Source organism: Rhinatrema bivittatum, chromosome 1 (assembly GCF_901001135.1).
Source record: "Rhinatrema bivittatum chromosome 1, aRhiBiv1.1, whole genome shotgun sequence".
NCBI lineage: Eukaryota > Metazoa > Chordata > Amphibia > Gymnophiona > Rhinatrematidae > Rhinatrema > Rhinatrema bivittatum.
This window is the reverse complement of record NC_042615.1, coordinates 500,576,008-500,597,491: the sequence shown is the minus strand read 5'-3', so window position 1 is coordinate 500,597,491 and position 21,484 is coordinate 500,576,008. Positions and strand designations below refer to the sequence as shown.

The 21,484-nt window shown below is 43.8% G+C and overlaps 1 protein-coding gene across 1 annotated transcript in view; it reads left to right on the top strand.

Annotated features, from left to right (window-relative positions):
• Positions 1-21,484, top strand: part of NT5DC2 (5'-nucleotidase domain containing 2) — a 145,575-nt gene that overhangs the window by 7,885 nt on the left and 116,206 nt on the right. The window contains exon 2 of the mRNA XM_029609701.1: positions 19,609-19,793. Within this exon, the coding sequence (XP_029465561.1) occupies positions 19,609-19,793 (185 nt within the window). The remainder of the gene's footprint in view (positions 1-19,608; positions 19,794-21,484) is intronic.

Genomic DNA, 21,484 nt, shown 5'->3' with positions numbered 1-21,484 from the left:
AAAGTTTTGTATCCTTATTATTTTTCATTACTGGATCTTTGTGTCTGCTATTTTGAAATATTTTGTTGGTATCTGGAAATGTTTTATATGAGTTTTTAATTATTGGATATTCCACTCATCAGCTGTTTCGAAATATGTTCTTTTTGTTAGTACAGTTTTACTGCTGATGATTTTATATTTCTTGATTTGTTTTATAAGGATGTGTGATGTTTCTTTTTTCCTTTGTTACACTGCATACAGAGACTCTGGCTTGTTGCAGTTTCCAATTCAGTTTTTGTCTGCATGCTTCTTGTTATGCGTTTTGGTCTCTTTATTCTATGTTAGGTGAGGGACAGCACGTGATTCAGGTGAGGTTTTCTGCTGGCGTGTAGTTTCTGTGTAGGACTCTATAGCAGCCTGACTTGGTCCGTTTTCCTAATAGGAGATGTATTGGTGTCTTAAGGCCTGGTGTAATATTTTCAGAGACTTATTGTACTTTAAAAGTGTGATCTTACATAAAATGCACACATTTACTTGTATTTAGTTTTAAACATATTGTATGGCTCTCATGGAATTACATTTTAAAATATGTGGCGTTTATGGCTCTCTCAGCCAAAAAGGTTCCTGACCCCTGCTCTAAACCTTACCTAATCAGTCCATACTGGATGTAAATAATTGTTACATTAATGAAACTGTTCTTTTTATACTGTAACTGTCAACTCTTTTGAATTCCTGTTTGCTATATATACTTTGGTCTGGTCAGGAGAAAATTACATAGAAATGCTGTCCCTTTGGCTCTGCACCTGTGCATCCAGAGTTTTTCACAGGGTGATTTATATAAAGGTTAATAAACAGGAGAAAATATAAGGTGAAGAAACCATATTTTATGTACCCTAAACATGTTTTGTGTATGCACATTTTTGGCTTTGTGCACTTTTTTAGACTCCTGATGCATTAACATATTGGCTTACTGCATTAGCAGATAATTTTTTTTTTTTTTTTAGCGCATTGAGAGTAAAAAAACATAAGCTGAAATTCGGCACTACTTTTACTCATGTTTTACTATATTAGGGCCTCTTTTTGGAACTAAGAAAGGGAGTGCAACTCTTAAACTATCCAAGAAATGTATTAAGTTTTGTCACTAAAAAGTTTGTGCATTGGGGCCGCTGCAATACCGAATGTTGGCTGCAGCAAACAGCTCAACATGCGATTGGATGCGTGTCCATAACCCCCGATGCAAAACGGGGAGTAGTGCGTACAAAATGCGTGTCCAATAGAGCGCTTCGCTAATAGTGTTCATCTCATGTAACTTCATGTTGATAAGGCTATTAGCTATTTCCCCTGATGCAAAAAAAAAAAAAAAAAAACTGTGCCAGACATGCACATTTTTACCCTCAAAAATGAATGCCTGTCAGGAGTAGGCATTAACTTTTGAGGAGTCCAAAAAGTGTACAGAAAGAGAAAATACTGCTTTTCTGTAGCTCCTCTGACTTAATATCATGGCGATATTAAGTTGGAGGAACAGAAAAAGGTTTAAAACAAAAACTGTCTGACACCCCCAAGGTCTGGCCCGATGGGCCAAGCTATCCAGGTCGGACCCGAGGGTCCTGTACCTGTAATCGGGAATCCAAGGTCCATATGATAAAACAGCCTTTGCCAGACTGCAAATCTGCTGTTGGAGACCCTCTTCCAGCAGAGCTGTTCCTGATTGGTCCGTTCACGGTCACATGTCGGTGAAAATGACCAATCGGGAACAACCCTGCTGGAGGAGGGTCTCCGGCAGATGTTCCTGGCCGGGAAGGAGGAGACTTGCGGTTTTATCATATGGATCTCTGATTCCCAGTTTCAGGTACAGGACCCCTGGGTCCGACTTGGACCACTTGGCCCAGCGGGCCAGACCTTGGGGGCGGGGGGGGGGGGGGGAAGGAGCTTAGGTTAGGTCAGCTGCTGGGCCCCTGGACATGACTGCTGCACGCCCGATGCCAAGGATGCGTTAGGGACACACAATTTTCCCTAGTGTGTTGTCATTTAAATGTTCAGGTGCCCAGGAGAGGTGGTTAGGTGCATGTTAGGAAAGCGGGCGCTGAGCAATGAGCACCTGTTTTCTATGCACCAATATTGCATCAGCCCCATTGTGTGCAGATGACATGTATCTATAAAAGTTGTGCACGCAAAAAGTCTCGTACAATTTCTCTAACCATAAATCATGTTTTCATAGAAAGCATGAGTTGTGCACAAATTTTTATGCACATAATTGCTGAACACCATGAACTCCAGACTCAGACCCATAACATAGACTACCAGTAGCCCAGAAATTTTGCTCTTTCACTGATCAGGGATTAAATCTACAGTGTTTAAAAAATAAAATAAAATTAGTAAAACCTATGCACTTCTCTGCATTGGAGGGAGAGAAGTAATAGCTAATGCATTGATAAACATGAGATTTGTATGGAGAGGTGCTAAGAAAAAATTTGACAACAGGGCTGAATTAGCTAAGTCACGTGGATAATATTGTCTGATGGTGTCAAATGGACTCTGACTCATTGAACTTTTGCTCTACTGAGCATATGCGAGAGTTCCTTCATGAGTGCTGCCTTGTGAGCCCCTCAGGCTTTTTAAATCTGAGCTACAGCAAAGAGGTGTGTGCTGTTTTTCTTGATTTCAAAATCTTACTCTTTTTTAGAAATCTTTAAAGTTTTGCATAACTTTGTTGCTTTGCTGCCTTGGTAGTCTCTCAACAGCACTTTTCAGTAATCAAAAAATAAACAAAACTACTGGATGACTGGAAACTACAGGCTGGTTAGCCTTATCTCGGTGTGGGGAAATCAGTGGTGAGACTGCTAAAGGAAAGGCTAACGAACTATCTGCAATCAAATGGATTACAGAATCCAATACAACATGAATTTACCGGAGGAAGGTTCTGTCATATCCTGTTTTTGTCACCTAGAGATTTGGATCAAGGAAGAGCACTCGCTGTGGTTTACTTGGGATTTCAGTAAGGCTTTTGATACAATCCTGCATAGGAAGCTCATCAATAAAATGAGAAGCCTGGGAGTAGATCCCAAGTAGTGGAATGGATTACAAATTGGCTGACAGATGTTTGTATTTATTTATTTATTTAAATTCTTTTACTATACCGATACTCAAGACGAGGTCTTATCGTACCGGTTTACAATAGAACAGGGGGAAACCAATTAACAATTAAGTAGAAGGTAAAGTTACATTTAAACAGGGAGCGAGAACATGGAAGATGGAAGACAGGAAAGATTTTTAACACGATAACTGGAGAGTGATAAAATCAACGAAAAACAATATAGTAGCGAGACATAAACAGAGATTTATCTTAAGGAGATTATTAACATAATATATCCTGTGGGAGGGGAGACATGGGAAGGTGAGCCGGGGGGGGGGGGTGATAGGGCAGGGGACTGGAAATTGGGCGGGACTGGAGGGGGGGGGGGGGGGGGAGAGGGATTAGGGAAGAGGTCGAAGGGTGAGAGTCAATGTTGGTTGATAGAGGATTCCTTCAGCTGTAAGCTTGTGTGAACAGCCAGATTTTCAGTTTTTCTGAAGGAGAGATGGCATTGTTCCTGGCGTATATCTGGATGAAGCGAATTCCAATAGAGCGGACCTGCTGTCGAAAGTGCTCGCTTATGAATAGAGTTGTGGACCGAGGATTTGTTGGGGGGGGGGGCCTTGAGCGAACCTTTGTAGGCGGTTCTGATCGGCCTATCGGAAGTATGTAGTTCGAGAGGGATGGCGAGTTGGAGTGTGGATTGCTGGTGGACTGATTTGTGGATGATGGTGAGAGCCTTGAAGAGTATTCTAAATTGGATGGGTAGCCAGTGTAGGATTTTTAGGATAGGTGTGATGTGGTCCTTACGACGTGTGTTTGTAAGGATCCTGGCCGCTGCGTTTTGCAGCATCTGTAGAGGTTTAGTAGAAGAGGCGGGGAGACTGAGTAGCAGAGCATTACAATAGTCTATTTTTGAAAACAGTATGGCTTGCAGCACTGAACGGAAATCTTGGAAGTGTAAGAGCGGTCTTAGCTGCTTCAGGACCTGTAGCTTAAAGAAGCATTCTTTGGTTGTGGCGTTAATGAACTTTTTGAAATTCATTCTAGAGTCGAGGGTGGCCCCAAGGTCTCTGACCTGGCTTGCTAGTGGAGTAATTGCATTGTTGGCGAGGGGGTTGTTAACCAGGAGTTCTGTTTTGGCTTATTAAGGACCAGGTTGAGATTCGAGAGAAGAAGGTTGATGGCGTGTAAGCAGTTATTCCAAAAATTTAGAGTAGAGGACATGGGGTCCGAGATGGGGATTATAATTTGCACATCATCCGCGTATATAAAATGGGTGAGGTTGAGGTTATTGAGTAGCTGGCATAAAGGGAGTAGATATATATTGAACAGGGTAGGGGAAAGTGAAGAACCCTGTGGTACTCCTTGTTTTGAAGGATTGGGGTGGGATTCTTTGTCATTTATTTTAACTTTGTAGGGGAGTAGGGGTAAATGTAACCTGTTCTGAAGAAAGAAAAGTGAAGTTAAAGGATTGGTTCTGGGAATTGGTTCTTTTCAGTGTCTTTGAGCGATATTGTGGAGGGATTAGAAGATAAAATGTCTTTTTGTGTATGACACTAAAATCTGCAACAGAGTTGAATGCACCTGAAGGAATAGAGAAAATGAGAAGTGATCTAGTAAAACTCAAGAAGTGGTTGAAGGTTTGCCAGTTGGGATTCAGTGCCAAGAAGTACAGAGTTATGTATTTGGAATGTGGCAATTCGAAGGAGCTGTATGTGTTGGAAGCACGAACTGGGAGAGTGACCTAGGGGTGGTAGTGTGATAATCTGAAGGTGGCAGAACAATGGGACAAGGTAATATCTAAGGCCAGAGGGATGCCGGGATGCATCAAAGAGGCATAATCAGTAGGAAAAAGGAGATAATGCTCCTTACAGATCTTTGGTGAGGCCTTACCTGGAATACCTGGAGACGTTTCAAAAAAAAATTTGGACGTTTTTTCTGGACCACTTCTATTCTGTCCATAATAGTATGGTGTTTGTACTACAAGCCATATGAGATGAGACTGAAGGAGCTTAATTATAGGGATGTTCAGAGGGACGCCATACGTTGCATTCGGGATTCGTATTCATCGGGGGGGGGGGGGGGGGGAGCACAGATACGTTGCATTCGGCAAGGGGGGACCCCGATACATACATACATGCGTTAATTCTTATTCGTTTCCCGGCTAAAATTGAATTAAGTACAACCCCCCACCCTCCTGGCCCCCCCCCCCAAAGACTTACCAAAACTCCCTGGTGGTCTAGTGGGGATCCGGAAGCCATCTCCTGCACTCACACCCTCAGCTGCTGGTATTCAAAATAGCTCTGATAGCCATTGACCTTCTATGTCACAGGTGCTACCGGTGCCATTGGTCAGCCCCTGTCACATGGTAGGAGCAATGGATGACCGGCACCATCTTGTGCAATGGATGGCCAGGCATCCATTGCACAAGGGTGTTCCAGGCATCCACCATCCTCTCCATGAAGAAATGCTTCCTGACATTGGTTCTGAGTCTTCCTCCCTGGAGTTTTAAATCATGACTCCTGGTTCTGGTTTTTTTTCCAATGGAAAAGGTTTGTCATTGACTTTGGATCATTAAAATCTTTTCAAGTATCTGAAAGTCTGTATCATATCACCTCTGCTCCTCCTTTCCTCCAGGGTATACATACCATGTTTCCCCGAAAATAAGCCCTAGCTTGACTTTTCAGGATTTTTGAAGTGGGCTTGAAATATAAGCTCTAGTTATAGGTGGACGTGTGGTTGCACTCCAAGACTTGCCAGACACCCCCCCTCAAGACTTACCAAAAGTCCCTGGGGGGGGGGGGCCCAGGCCAGCTGTCCATTGCTCCTACCATGTGACAAAGGCCGGCCAATGGCACAGATAGCCTGTCACATGGTAAGGGCAAAGGGCCATCTGCACCATTTTGATTACTGGCAGCCGACGGCCCAAGAGCAGGAGATCGCTCCTGGGACCCCCGCTGGACCACCAGGGAATTTCGGCAAGTCTTGGGGGGGATGGGGGCGTCGGGAAGGTTGCAATGAATTAAATTTGAAGGGTTGGGTTGGGTTTTTTTTGTTTTTTGTTTTTTTTACAACCCCCTGTCCAAGTAGATGACATCAACTGCTCTTCCTTGATCCAATTCCTTAGTCATTCAATCAAAAAGTCTATCAGATTCGTCTGACAGGACCTTCCCTTGGTGAAACCATGCTGCCTCTGGTCCAGCAATTCTGCTGCTTGTAGATAGTTCACTTTTCTTTCCTTCAGCAGCGGCTCCATTACTTTTCCCACCACAGAGTAGAGGCTAAGCGACCTGTAGTTACCAGCCTCTTCTCTGCTCCCGCTCTCGTGAAGCGGGACCACCACCGCTCTTCTCCAGTCTCTCGGCACCACTCCCGTTCGAGGGATCTATTGAACAGGTCACTCAGCGGAGCCACCAGCACATCTCTGAGCTCCCTCAGTATCCTGGCCTGAACCTCATCAGGCCCCATGGCTTTGTCCACCTTCAGTTTTCCTAGCTCTTCCGATACATTCTCTTCTGTAAATGGAGTTTCATCCATTCTACTCCCCTCCAGTTTCTTGTTAACTAGCGACGGTCCTTCTCCGGGGTCGTCTTTTTAGTGAACACTGAACTGAAGTATTTGTTTAATATTTCTGCCATTTCTTCATCTATCTCCACCCATTGATCCTTTTCACCTTTCAATTTCACTATACCACTTTGGACTTTTCTCCTTCCACTGATGTATCTGAAAAATGTTTTGTCACCTCGCTTTACCTCTTTGGCAATCTTTTCTTCTGCTTGACATTATCTGCAGCGAGTCTACCTGGAACAAAACTAGTTTAGTCTGGATATATCAGTGAGCTTGCCACCCAACCTACACGTTTAGAATTTTTGCCATAATTTTCATATCCAAATTGATAAGAGAAATGGGCCCGTAAGACCCTCACAGGATTGTATCTCTTCCTGGCTTGGCCAGTACTGTAACTCCAGCTTTATTGGCATCATCTGCTATACAGCTAGTCAATAGTAAATCATTGAAAACTGCCGCCAGGGGCCTTGCCACCACAGAGTTAAGCTGCTTATAAAATCCCGCAGAGAACCCATCTAGCCCAGGTGACTTGCCCAATTTCAACTCTTTAATCGCTTGAGTGACTTACATTTCTGATATTTCTTTATTAAACTTTCTTGTTGCATAGAATCTACACTGGACAATGCAATTTCACCTAAATAGTGATTGAGCTGGCTAATGTCTATACGCGATTGATATAACTCCTGATAAAACACTGAAAAACGGGATCATATGAACATATTCTCAAATACCAACTTACCAGTTCTATCTTTAATTTTTAGAATCTGATTCTGTAAAACTTTTTGGATTTAAGCTTCCTCGCCAGTAGCCTGCTAGCTTTATTACCCCCTTCAAAATTCCTGTTTTGGCTTTTCCAGTTGAAAGACACTCTCCCCCCCCCCCCCCCCCCCCCCACATCCAAATCCCTTAAGATCTCTCATAATTTCACCAACTGCTCCCCTGTCCGGGCATCTACGCATCTTTTGTGTCTGATTTCCAATTTATCAATCTGTTCTAGAAATTGTATTCTCTTCTGCTCACGCTCTTTCTTTAAGAAAGATGCTCTGGCTATCAACTTTCCTCTAGCAATGGCTTTAAAGCAGTCCCAAATAGTACTTGCGGACACCTCCCGATTCTCATTTTCTGAGAGGTGCTCATCTCTCGCCTCAGGAGCTACTAAATGCTCTGTCCTCCAATATCTTTCTTCTGAATGGCTACCCATTCTCTGTAAGGTCATCCACATAGCTGCATGATCGGACCATGTTATAGGATCAATCTCTGTTTTCCTCACCTTATTCACCAAAGCGTTGTCTACCAAAAAGAAATCAATCTGGGAATAAACCTTGTGAGCTTGAGAAAAGAATGCATAATTCTGTTCAGAAGGATGCAACAAATATCCGCCACTAATACCTTTTAAGCCTTTTTGATTTTCCCTGGAGGCCCCTCCACTCCCACCACTGTTATCCAAAAACAGGTATCTAGTAAGATTAAAATCCCCACTAATATGTCCTTCTGCCCATTGCTGTAATATATTGGAGAGTCCCTTCAAGACCTTCCCTTGGCTTGAATTGTGACCATACACATTCCCTAATGTATATGTAGCAAAAACCCACCTTTAAATTTGACTACAATGTACCTCCCTTCCACATCCTTCAAAACAGAGAATACATCCACTACCACATGTTTAGAAAAAAGAATTCTTACCCCACAATACTTATTGGATTGCATGACCGAAGCAAAAAATTGTTGGGGGAAAGTGTTGGGACAGCATCAGCCTTTCATATTGGTTTCCTGACAAAGCAACACATCCACCTTCTTAATAGTATTTTGTAACAGCTGTTTTCTTTTAACATGTATTTAGCCCTTTAACTTTCCAGGACATAATCTTTAATTCTCCCATTGTCTACACAAAGACAAGCGCCTCATGCCCACCACCATCTTTAGAGAAATGAGAACCACCACCCATTACCTAAAGGGGTACCAAAATTTATACCAACCCATCTATCCCAGACCACAGGCAGCCTGCCCAATTGCACCAGTACCTTTGGCTCCCAAGCAACCCCATCCAACTCAAAATCCCCTGTCCTCCTTGCCCCCCATCCCCATCCCATCACTCTCCCACCACCTTTGTAAGGAATGACGACACTTAGCAAATACCTGGCCACCTTCGAATTCCCCCATGACCTCCCTTCAAAAAGTAACCATAAATGCTTTGAAATCTCTCCCACTACAAATAAACCACCATCAGACATAGAACCATTGGCAAAATTTAGACTTAGATCTGAGCATTCAGATATACTAGAGCCACCAAGTCCACAAACATAACTGAGTAGAACCACACTGTCTCCAGACATCACTCAGGTCGCCGCCTCCCTGGAAGAAGAGGAAGATCCTCTCAAATGTTGTCTTGGACCCTTTCCGCCATATTGCACCCTTTGCCATTTGGAGCTGGACTCTCCACCTGTCGCAGCAGAAGAAGATCTGGCCATATGTCCCAAATTCATCGAGCCTGCTGCCTGCAGTATCTTCATAGTTTCTTCTACAGATGTGACCCTGGACGTAACTCTGCTTATAGTAAATTGTAATCCAAAGGGGAACAATGATTTGCAGCGACAATTGCCATTCTGCAGCACTTCTTTGAAATCATGCCTTTTCTTGATTGTAAGTGGAGAGAGATCCTGAAACACCACCACCTTGTGTCCATGCCATTGGATTTTTAATTTTCTGTCTTGAACAATCACTCTTTCCTTTGCCACATATTCATGGAAACATTCTATAATGTCTCTGGGCAGACTTCCTTGCTGGCATGCCAAATATCTATGAGCTTTATCCAACATCATTTTTGGAAGCTCCTCCCTTTCCTCAGTGTTGATCAAAATCAAAGCACAAGTATCTGAAACTGTCTGTGCAATCAGAGTAAGCATTTTCCTCAGGAACTCTCCTGAACCGCAAGTTCCCTCTTCAGGACCTATTTTCTAGGTCCTCCATCCATTTTTGAAGTAAGCAGCTGCTTCAGGTCATGCTGCACTTTCTCACAGGCACACTCCTGCTTATTCAGCCTGTGTACCACACCCGCCCCCCCAATCTCCAAGCACAGCACATTCATGATGCAGCTCACCCACAATTGATTTTAGCTCCTGCTTTAAGGGAGCACATATCAGCCCTTAATTCAGTGAACCAGAGCTAGAAATCATCTCTGGAAAGAGAAAGTTCAGCTCTTCACTTCCCCCATGGCTGACCGACTCACTGCTACCACCACCATTTTCTCCTGCTTCTTCCACTACCAGGCCCTTCCACAATCATTCTCTCTCCTCTCTTCCCCCCCCCCAAGACATCTCCAGAGCAAGCGCAGGGATGGAACTTCAGCGTTCTCAGTGACCCAATGGCAACACTACAGGAGAGATTCTAAAGATCGGGGTCAGGAGCGCGCATCTTAAGTGGTCATTAATCAGCGTGACATTTCCTCCAGTCCACCCAACTTTTCTTTTGACAGGAATAGATTGGGAGTTGCTGTTCCCAAACAGACACTATCCAGTTGGCTAGCAGACTGCATCTGGGGGTCATGTCAAGGCTCATTCTGTCAGAGCCATGGTAACGTCAGTGGGCCCACTTGCAAGCAGTTCCTGTGGAGAAGATCTGCAAGGCTGCAATATGGAGTTCTCCACACATTCGCATCACACTACTGTCTGGATATAGATGATTGACGTGACTGTAGGTTCAGCCAGTCTGTCCTCCGTAATCTCTTTTGAGGTGTAGAACTCAACTCTCCCTGCCTAGGGCCTATTGTTTGGATTCAGGCTGTCTCCCCCTCTATAACCAACAGCACTGTAGTTGTTGTGCCCGTTGACACCTTGCTGATGTCTGTTGGTCCCCTTTTATGTTGGGGAGCAGCCTGTAGCTAGGGATTCACTCATGTGTGAGACTACCATCCTGCTTGTCTAGGAGAAAGAGTTGCTTACCTGTAACAGGTGTTCTACAAGGACAGCAGGATGTTGGTCCTCACGAAACCCACCCGCCACCCCACGTAGTTGGATTTCTTCTATTTGTTTTTTATTTTTATTGTAATTCTGTTAAGAGACTGAAGAAGGACCCTGCGTTGATGCATGGTATAGGGCATGTTTAGTATACCTAGGCAAAGTTCTAGAAACTTTGACATAGAGCCCGGTGTGGAAAACTTAACTGAGGATGTCACCCATGTGATAGATTAACATCCTGCTGTTCTAGGAGAAGACCTGTTGTAAAGCAGAGTTACTTACCTATACTACATAAATTACCGAATCTGAGTACATTCTTGCACATTTACTGCTGTGCTTTTGCAATTATGTATTCTGCTTATATCAGTAAGCATATTTAATAAATGTTATATATTATGAATGTCTGGGCTGCATATAATTATTTTTTACATTAATAACTCTTCTATATACAGCCCACAACTGCAGGTAAAAATAAAAGGGAAATGTGGGGGGTCTGTAAAACGTTTGGAGGTTGAAACTGGGACCACACTCCCAAAAAGGTTGGGAACACCTGGTTTAGTGTACTCCTGTTTAGGTTCTTCAGTATGTTTTCTGTTGTGTATTGTGTTTGAAAACTCTGTACCTTTCTTCTATGTGACTTGGAAAGATAGTGAATCATTTAAGCAGAAGCAGTCATGTAACAGTTTATCACCCACCAGGGGATGTTCTTTTCTTTGTATCCAAATGTATGCAATGACTAAACCTAGTCATCAGTAATCCTTTTTATCTTGGCTGGATTTTTCTTTTCAGTGCTTGTTGCTTTGTAAATACAATTCCTATGTTTGCTTTCTTTTAAATTAGATAGGGGTGGCAGCAGAATGTGAAAATGTTGGATGCTATAATGTCTGTAAGCAGATGTGGGAAGGTCTGGCTCCAGGGAAACAGCGTTCTGGCTGGGACATTGGCTGTATTTAGGAAAATTATAGTTTGAGAACCACAGATGTGTATTGTGAGGACTCAGACTTGAGTAGATGTACTGTACTTAAAATATCCTGCTATAGTAGGGATAAGCAACTATTAGGGTTGAATGCCACTTGAAGATGGCAATTAAAATGGTGAGTCCCCCTAATGAAGTCCGTAAATTAGTGAGAGTCCCTGCTGGAGGTCAAACAACTGATAATTGCACTTAAGGCTACACAGCTCCTGTTATCGCAACCGTGAACCAGATTAAATCTCTAGTGGGCCAGATGTGGCCAGCATAGTTTACACACCTCCTGTATAATGGCTTTCCTGTTTCTTGTAATTAGTGGTGCTGTGGTCTGTAATAGGATTTGCCTCTGATCATATGATATGGTTGCTGTTTTTGTACTCTTAAATATGTAATATGTATTATTCTCTCTGACACTCTTCAATGCCCAGTCCCTCACAAAGAAAACACACATCCTCAATGACTATTTGCTGGATTCCAAACCAGACGTATGTACCATCACAGAAACCTGGTTAAAAAGTTCTGACACTCCCTTGATAAACCAACTTCCGATACACCTCTACGACCTCTTTTCAATCCCAAGACACAACAAAAAAAAGAGGAGGAGGGCTTCTACTAGCCACCAAGAAAGAACTCCATCTCATACAGCAACCAGTCAAGACCTCCTCAAACAAACTGGAACTAGGTCTGTTCAAGTCTAAAAATATCCAAATTCTTCTGGTCTACGCCCCACCAGGATTGCTTGACATCGAAGCCTCCCCACTCATTGAAACCATTGCCAAATACATCAACACGAACTCTCCGGCTTTGATATTGGGGGATTTCAATCTACATGTTGATGCCTCGCCACTCTCTCCCACCTGTGAAACCTTCCTCTCCACTCTCAGAGCTATGGGATTTGAACAAATCATCAATAAACCAACCCATAAAGCAGGACACACGCTTGACCTCATTTTCATTAACTCTAACCTATCTTACAATAATTCCCCAGACTGCACCCCCGTCCCCTGGTCTGACCACTCCTTGATATCAACTTCCCTCTCAACCAAAGTAAACCCTATTAAAACTCAACCTCACTCTACCATCCACTACCGGAAACCATGTCCCTCCGACACTCTAAGCGAACTTCTAACAAAAGAACTCCCTAATCTGGATATCTCCAACCCCAACTCTGCCCTTCTCACTTGGAGCAGTATCACAGAATCAATAGCCAATAAACTCTGCCCTAAAACGACGAAAATCATCAATTGGTCACAAAAAAAGAAACAACCCTGGTTCTCCCCAGAACTTAAACGGATGAAGCTAGACCTCAGACACAAAGAAGGGGTATGGCGTAAGAACCCCAACACCACAACACAATTGGACTATAAATGCACCCTCCATCTCTACAAGATCTCTCTTCTACAAACAAAAAAAGATTTTTATGCAAGCAGAATCCATGATATACAATATGATGCTAGGGCTCTGTTCTCCTTCGTATCCCAACTCACAAAACCCTCTGCCCCCACCATCCCCGATGAACAAGCTCAATCAAAAGCCAATGAACTAGCACGCTTCTTTCAGGATAAAATTACAAACACACTTGCCCTTCTCCCCACCAACCCAATGCCCCCAGCCCTAAACTCCTACTCCACCCATCGCCCTGGAGCCACCCTCGACCTCTTCGAACCCATTACCCCCCTGGAGATAGAATCCACCCTTAAGAAAATGAAACCTTCCAGCCATCCGACGGACCACATCCCAACTAAACTACTGCTCCTCATCCTGAGCACCATCTCTAGATCACTAACCAACATCATAAACTGTTCCCTAGCCCAAGGAATCTACCCGGATGATCTAAAAACTGCGTCACTCAAACCCCTCTTGAAGAAACCCAACCTGGATACAAAAGAACTCTCTAATTTCAGACCCATATCCAACCTCCCGTTTCTAGCGAAGCTCACAGAGAAAGTTGTGAACACACAACTCTCAGACTACCTTGAGGAACATAAAATATACCCTTCCCAGTACGGTTTCCGGAAATCCTCCAGTACAGAAATCCTTCTCATTGCCCTATCAGACCACATCCTCATGGGTCTTGACAAAGGGCTTTCATACTTGCTGGTCCTACTAGATATCTCGGCGGCTTTCGATACGGTGAACCATGCCATCCTTCTAAACCGTGTCTCAGACATCGGAATCGCTGGACTCGCCCTCAGATGGTTCGACTCTTTCCTTAACAACAGAAGCTGCAAGGTCAGAGTCAATAACAAAGAATCACCAAGTTATAAGTCAACGCTAGGTGTCCCACAAGGCTCTTCTTTATCCCCGACCCTCTTCAATATCTACTTACTACCCCTCTGTCATCTGCTCTCAAACCTAAAACTAACACACTACCTCTATGCAGATGACGTACAGATCTTGATCCCCATAAAAGAATCTCTTCCAAAAATGCTTAACTACTGGGAAAATTGCCTGAAGTCCATCAAAAGCCTCCTCTCCAGCCTGAACCTGGTTCTCAACACATCCAAGACGGAAATCCTTCTTATCTCCCCTGAACACTCGACCAACACTGATCAATCAGTCCTTGACCCACAGATATCTCAAACAAGAGATTTAGGAGTAATCCTAGACAATCATCTGAATTTAAAGACATCAATTAACAATATCACTAAGGACTGTTTCTATAAACTTCAAGTTCTAAAAAGACTCAAACCCCTTCTCCACTTCCAGGACTTCAGAACCGTCCTTCAATCAACGTTATTCTCGAAAACTGACTACTGCAACGCTTTACTCCTGGGGCTCCCCATCTCGGCCACCAAACCTCTACAGATGCTCCAGAACGCAGCAGCCAGAATCTTAACCAACACCAACCGGCGTGCTCACATCACCCCCATCTTCCAAAGCCTACACTGGCTGCCTATAAAATACAGAATCATACATAAAGCACTCACTATAATCCACAAAACCATCCACAAACAGCTCACACTGGACCTTCAGACCCCTTTCATACACCACTCTTCTGAAAGACCCATCAGAGAAGCATACAAAGGAACCCTACAAGTCCCACCTACTAAATCCACCCGTCTAACTTCCACCAAAGATCGTTCCTTCTCCACAGCAGGCCCAGTCCTTTGGAACAAACTGCCGACTGACATAAGACTGGAACCATGCCTTCTTACTTTCCGAAGAAAACTTAAGACTTGGCTCTTCCTCCAAGCCTTCCCTTAACTTAAAAATGTTCACTTCAGACTCAGCCCAAGGGATGGGACGTTTACTAATCCCAGTACCCTTCACGGGTTATTCTCTTCGAGTTAATTGCTTTCTGTCTATTTCCTGGCTACTTTAGCCCCCAAGTTCATTCCCCTTGTTATATGTAATTCTGCTTCGGCTCTCTTGTTTGGTTAACTAGTTAAACCCCTGAGTTCAATGTAAACTGGTCTGATATGAATCCCTTCATGAAGACCGGTATAGAAATATGTTAAATAAATAAATAAAAAAATGTAGAAATGAACATCAGCAAACAAGTTGTAGGTGATGCATTATTTTTGAATTAACTTAATTCTGAGGCCTCATATGGAGAACTGTATTCAGTTCTGGAGAGTATATCTTAAAAAGGATAGGGACAAGATGAAAGCGGTCCAAAGAAAAGCAACCAAAATGGTATAGGTTCTGCGTTGAACGACTTGTGAGATGAGACTGGATGACCTAATATGTACATTTTGGAGGAGAGAGGGGAACAATGATACAGACTTCTAAATACCTGAAAGATATAAATGATGCACAAGAATCAAACCTTTTCTGATTGAAAGAATATCCTCCTTGGAAGGAAGTGGTAAAGAAAAGAAACAGTAATGGAATTCAAGATCATGGGATAAACAGAGGATCCCTAATGGTTAGAGGATGGAAATGTAGAAAAGGAGTAACCTTTTTAACTTAGATGTAACATTTCTGAATGGGCTAATCTGTACAGAATGCCGGTTACTACCCTTAACAGAAGGCATGGAATTTAATACTGCCTGGCGTGGCCGTTACTACCCAAGTAACTTACTGGGCAGCTTGAATGGGTCATTTGGGTCTTTATCTGCCATCATTTTACTATGTTAGAGAAAATAAAGCTCTCAAAAGCTATCAGGTAAGTCCTCATAGAAAGTGGAGTTCCTCACAGTTAAGCATATTTGCTCTGTACCATAGTAGCACAGTAGATGTGAATCAATACTATTCACAAAGAGAGGGAGGAGTAAACAGCACACACATGTAAGTGAATATCAGCAAAGTTATGCTGAGCAATAACAGTTTACAATTTTTAGTTTTACATATGCACACCTAAATTTTGCACAGTAGAAAAGTCTCCAGTAAATTAAACAAAGGATCCCGACACGGCCGTGTTTTGCATCAGGGCTGTGTCAGGGGGACCAGACTCTTCACGATTTTGTGTAAGACGATCTGAATGTCTGTTTCTTAGGAGAATTGTACAGCGCAAAGAGGAAAATTATTATGGGGCCATGGATGCAGTCGTGACGTCAAAGAGGTAGAACACCTTGGTGGATTCAAGATCAGGAGGGAATTTCACGGTTCAAGTCATTGTGTGTGAATAGGATACTGGAGACATCGCGAAGTCAAAAGAATTGTAAAATCAAGCTGCCGAGCTCTGTTGAAATGTAAACCGGACCGGGAGGTCTCAAGTTGTAAATGTACTAAAAGCAGGTACAGAAGACTCTTCGAGCGCGATTTCCCCCTCCCGGTCCGGTTTACATTGCAACAGAGCTCGGCAGCTTGATTTTACAATTCTTTTCACTTCGCGATGTCTCCAGTATCCTATTCACACACAATGATTTGAACTGTGAAATTCCCTCCCGATCTTGAATCCACCAAGGTGTTCTACCCCTTTGACATCACAGCTGTATCCGTGGCCCCATAAAAATTTTCCTCTCTTTGCACTGTACAATTCTCCTAAGAAACAATCAGACATTCGGACAGTCTTACACAAAATCGTGAATAATCTGGTCCCCCTGACGCAGCCCTGATGCAAAACGGCCGTGTTGGGGTCCTTTGTTTAATACTATTTACCGGAGACTTTTATACTGTGCACAATTTAGGTGTGCATATGTAAAATTAAAAATTATTTTAACTGTTATTGCTCAGCATAACTCTTTGCCACACATTACTTTGCTGATAATCAATACTATTCACCAGGATATTGAGGCCCCAGGCTCAAGTAAGAGAATCATACCTGGTGGAGATGGGTAAGACTGGACTTTCTCCGAGAACAGTCTCTCCGGGACTCATTGTCCTTGTGGTGGATACTTTCCAATCTGGAACATGGGATCTTGTTTGAGTCTCCCTACTCAAATTGTCCTAACCATGGATGTATCTATCTTGGGGTGGGGAGCTCATGTAGATGGGCTTGGTACTCAGGGTCTTTGGTCCGCTCAGGAACGCTCTTGTCAAATCAACTTCCTGGAGCTTTGGGTGATCAGGTACGTGCTATAGGCTTTCAGAAGTCAGCTGTCCAACAAAGTTGTCCTGATCCAGACTGACAACCAGTAGCCATGTGATGTCAACAAGCAGGGAGGCACAGGATCATACTTCCTGTGTCAGGAAGTAGTTTAGATATGGTTGTGGGCCCTGTCAGATGGGATGTGCTCAGGGCCATGTACCTGGCCGGGATGGTGAATGTGGTAGCGGACGGCTGAATTGAGCTTTCAAACCCTATGAGTGGTCCCTGGACCAGGGTGGGGGGTAGTGAATTGGATATTCCACATTTGGGGGAACCCAGACATAGATCTGTTTGTGTCAACTTGCAACAGAAAGATGCTTTGTTTTACTCCCTGTACAGGTCAGATGGCAAACATGCCTCTGCCGCTCTTGCCCATCATTGGGGCAAGGGTCTTCTGTATGCATATCCTCAGATTCCTTTAGTGGTGAAGACTCTTGAATCACGTGCTGTCCCTCACCTAACATAGAATAAAGAGACCAAAACGCATAATAAGAAGCATGCAGAAAAAACTGAATTGGAAACTGCAACAAGCCAGAGTCTCTATGCAGTGTAACAAAGGAAAAAAGAAACATCACCCATCCTTATAAAACAAATCAAGAAATATAAAATCATCAGCAGTAAAACTGTACTAACAAAAAGAACATATTTCGAAACAGCTGATGAGTGGAATATCCAATAATTAAAAACTCATATAAAACATTTCCAGATACCAACAAAATATTTCAAAATAGCAGACACAAAGACCCAGTAATGAAAAATAATAAGGATACATGCTCTGCATACCTGGGAACGTTTGATATCCAGGTGTCCTGAGATTGTTCTGAATTAGCAGGAGGTGGGGTGGTTTGCTTGGAACTTTCTCCTCTCTCAGTCACATACCAGCGCTCTCTCTCACACTGGCTCTCAATTACACACCTATATACACATGCTCTCAGTACTCACATATACACATGTTTTTTTCTCTCTCACTTATATAGGCTCTTAATTACACATTTACACACATGCTGTCTATCTTTTCACACACAGGCTTACACACACAGGCTTACAAGACTGCAGCGCGGCTCGGAGGAAAATGAAGAGGTTCAACCGCGGCCGATGGGACTCCGCCTGGGCTGAAAATGAAGGAGGTTAGCGTTGGGAGGAGGCTGCTGCTGCCGCGAGTTCCCGGGGTGGGGGAGAGAGAGAGTGAATGAGCTAGCAAACACACATGCTTGCTCGCTCATTCACTCTCTCTCCCCCACCCCACCCCGGGAACTCGCGGCAGCAGCAGCCTCCTCCCAACGCTAACCTCTTCATTTTCAGCCCAGGTGGAGTCCCATCGGCCGCGGTTGAACCTCTTCATTTTCCTCCGAGCCGCGCTGCAGTCTTCTTTTCTTCGGGCCGATGCCGAGCACACTAGCGTGGCCTCTTCTTGCCGCGCACGCACCCGATACTCTCCACTTCCTCTTCCGGGCCGCGGGGGGGGGGGGGGGGGGGGCGGGAAGAAGAGAGCACGCCGGTGCAGCTGACTTCAGCTGTCCTGCTGCGTTCCGCCCGGGCTGACAGCATTTTAAGCCCGGGCGGAGGAGGACCGGGCAGCAGCTGGGTCAGCAGGAAAGTGTGGCGAAACTTGTCTGCGAGCCAGATGCAGCCCTCAAAAGAGCCATATCTGGCTCGCGAGGCATGGGTTCCCGACCCCTGGACTAGCAGATTGCATCTCCTGTTCTGCTCAGTCAGGACTGCAGCTTGGGGGCATGTCAAGGCTCATTCTGTCAGTCATGGCAGCATCTGAGGCTCATATGTGAGCAGTTCCCGTGGAGTTCTCTCCACAGTCACGTCTCATTACTGTCTCATTACTATCTCATTAGGGATGGCTGACACACAAGGTTTGGCCAGTCTGTCCTTCAGAACCTGTTTGAGGTGTAGAACCCAACTCTCCCACCTAGGGTCCATTGTTTGTGTACAGCCTGTCTCCCGCTCTGTTACCAGCAGCACTGGTGGCGATGTGCCCATTGGCACATGGTTGGGTGTCTGGTGGTTCCCCCCCACCCCCCCTTTTTTTTTTTTTTTTTTGGTTGAGTGGCATGTAACTAGGGATTCATTCAGTTGAGGCCTATCATCCTGCATGTCCTTGCGGAAAAAGCAGTTGCTTACCTGTAACAGTTGTTCTCTGAGGATAGCAGGATATTGGTCCTCATGAAACCTGCCTGCCATCTTGCAGAGTTGGTTTTCTATTTTTTATTTTAATCAATTCTGTTTTACGAGACTGAAGAGGGACCCCGCATAGATGTGAAGTATAGGAATGGTGGCATGCGCAGTGTGCCTAGTCAGTCAGTTCTAGAAACTTTGACATCAGTTTTCCATAGTGTGGCTCCATCTCATGATGTCGCCCATGTGTGAGGACTAACATCCTGCTGTCCTCAGAGAAAACTTGCTTACCTGTAACAGCTCTTTCTCTCAGGAGTGGAAAATGTGTAAGAGGAGATGGCTGTTGGGGGAGTACTCTATTCAGCTGAGTTCTGGTAATGGACTAGGTGTATAGGCATTTTTCTTTCCATTATATAAAGTCCATTTTTAAAGAAATATGTTTTGCTTGTGTCCCTTCCAGACCTCCTCCCTCCTGGAGTGTGCAATCTCCTCAATCCATCTACCGTGTATGCCAATAATGAGGTGTGCTTGGCTGACATTGAAATCTACGGCTTTGACTATGACTACACACTTGCCTTGTACTCCAGTGCTCTGCACTCCATGATCTACAACACAGCTAGAGACATTCTGGTGGAACAGTATAAGGTCAGTGCATATCTTCCAGGGGAAGCCCTTGAAACACTTGCATCTTTGCAACTACCAGACTGAAACAGCATCTAAATATGTGAGCACAAACTGATTCAGTGTAAAAGTGGGGAATCTATGACTCAGGTGTGTCATCTTGGATAGCCAATAACCTTGAGTCTTCTGAAATTTTCCAGTGGAAGTTGTAGTCCAGGACTGACACATTTGTAGAAAAATATTTAGAAAATTTGGGCACCAGCCAAAAGTGTTCAGTCAGGGAAAAAAAAATTTTTCCTCTGCTTGTTTAGATCTCTATAGATCTCTCTCGCTCTAATCTTTTTTTTTTTTTGTTTGTTATGATTTATATATAACTTTTTTTTTTTTTTTTTTTTTTTTTTTTAAACTTTGCAGTTTCCTCCTGCTGCTTTGGGCTATAGCTCAGTTACAACGAGAGCTAGGATACTGGCATCAGGAGCCTTCATTTGTAACTACCTGAAAATTTTTTCTCCCTACTTTATATTCCTGCCCCCCTTCCCAGTATACCTAGTCTGGTCATTGCAGAGAGAGCCCTTGACCGGGGACCATGTTCTAGAGCTCCTTCTGCAACCCTTCATTCATGGGCCCTGAATCTAGCTGCTAGGTATCTACCATAACTCCTTCCCCCTTTCTCTGGTGGAGTGATGCTGTGGACACTGCTTCTGCAGCATCCCAAGCACCAACCAGTTTGGGGATAGAACTGGGGACCTACTACACTGACACCAGGCTGGTCTTTTTTTTTTTATATATATTTTTTCCACTCTTATTTCCATATTTTTGTACATTTTGCTTATTTTTCTTGTTTTGTTGCTATTTGCTTCCCTCTTCCAGCCTTAATGTTCACCTTCCTTTCTTCAGCCTTACACTCAATGCACAGTTAAGCTATATAATCTGTTGCTGGAAAACGTGGTCAAGATAACTATGGGGTTCAAAAGAGGATTGGATCAATTTCCTGAAAGACAAATCCATAAAAAGTTATAAGCCAGGTAGACTTGGGAAAGCCAATGCTTATCCCTAGGAGTGATACATAAGAAATAGATCAACTGTTAGGGATCTGCTGGGTACTTGTGACCATTGTCGGACATGATGCTGGGCTCGATGGCACTTCTTATGCCTCATTTTTCCTTAAGACAGAAACGTGGAATATGAAAGCAGATCTCGCTGAGCATGTTTCCTCTGCAAATCTCTCTATTCCATAGAATATTACTGTCCATCCTCCACAGGTTGCAGCTATGTTGAAGACCTGAGAACCGCAGAGATAAAGGTGGAAAAATCCCAGGTGTCTGGAGCTATTGTAGCCACTGGGCCTGGGCCTGAGAGCAGCCATCGTGGTAGAATGGGCAAGGGAAAGCATAGAGAAAATATTTAAAAGAGAGAGGCAACGCCATGCTGCCCCCTCTCCTCCTCCCCCCCCCAAAAAAAAAGATAAATTTAATTTTTTTTTTCTTTATTTCCCTGGCTCCTAAAAATTCTGTCTGGCAATGGTTTTCTTAAATAACCAAAAAGCCCCATATATGAACAGTGGGCATTCTCCATAAGACTGGTCATCTCTAACTCCTGAACACACAGCCATTTCAACTTCTCAGTCCTTGCGTTTGGAGCGCTGCTGGCAGGCACCAAAAACAAAACTTTAGTTGAAGGTGCCTTGGAGTTTTCCCACTCCTGTATGTAATGTT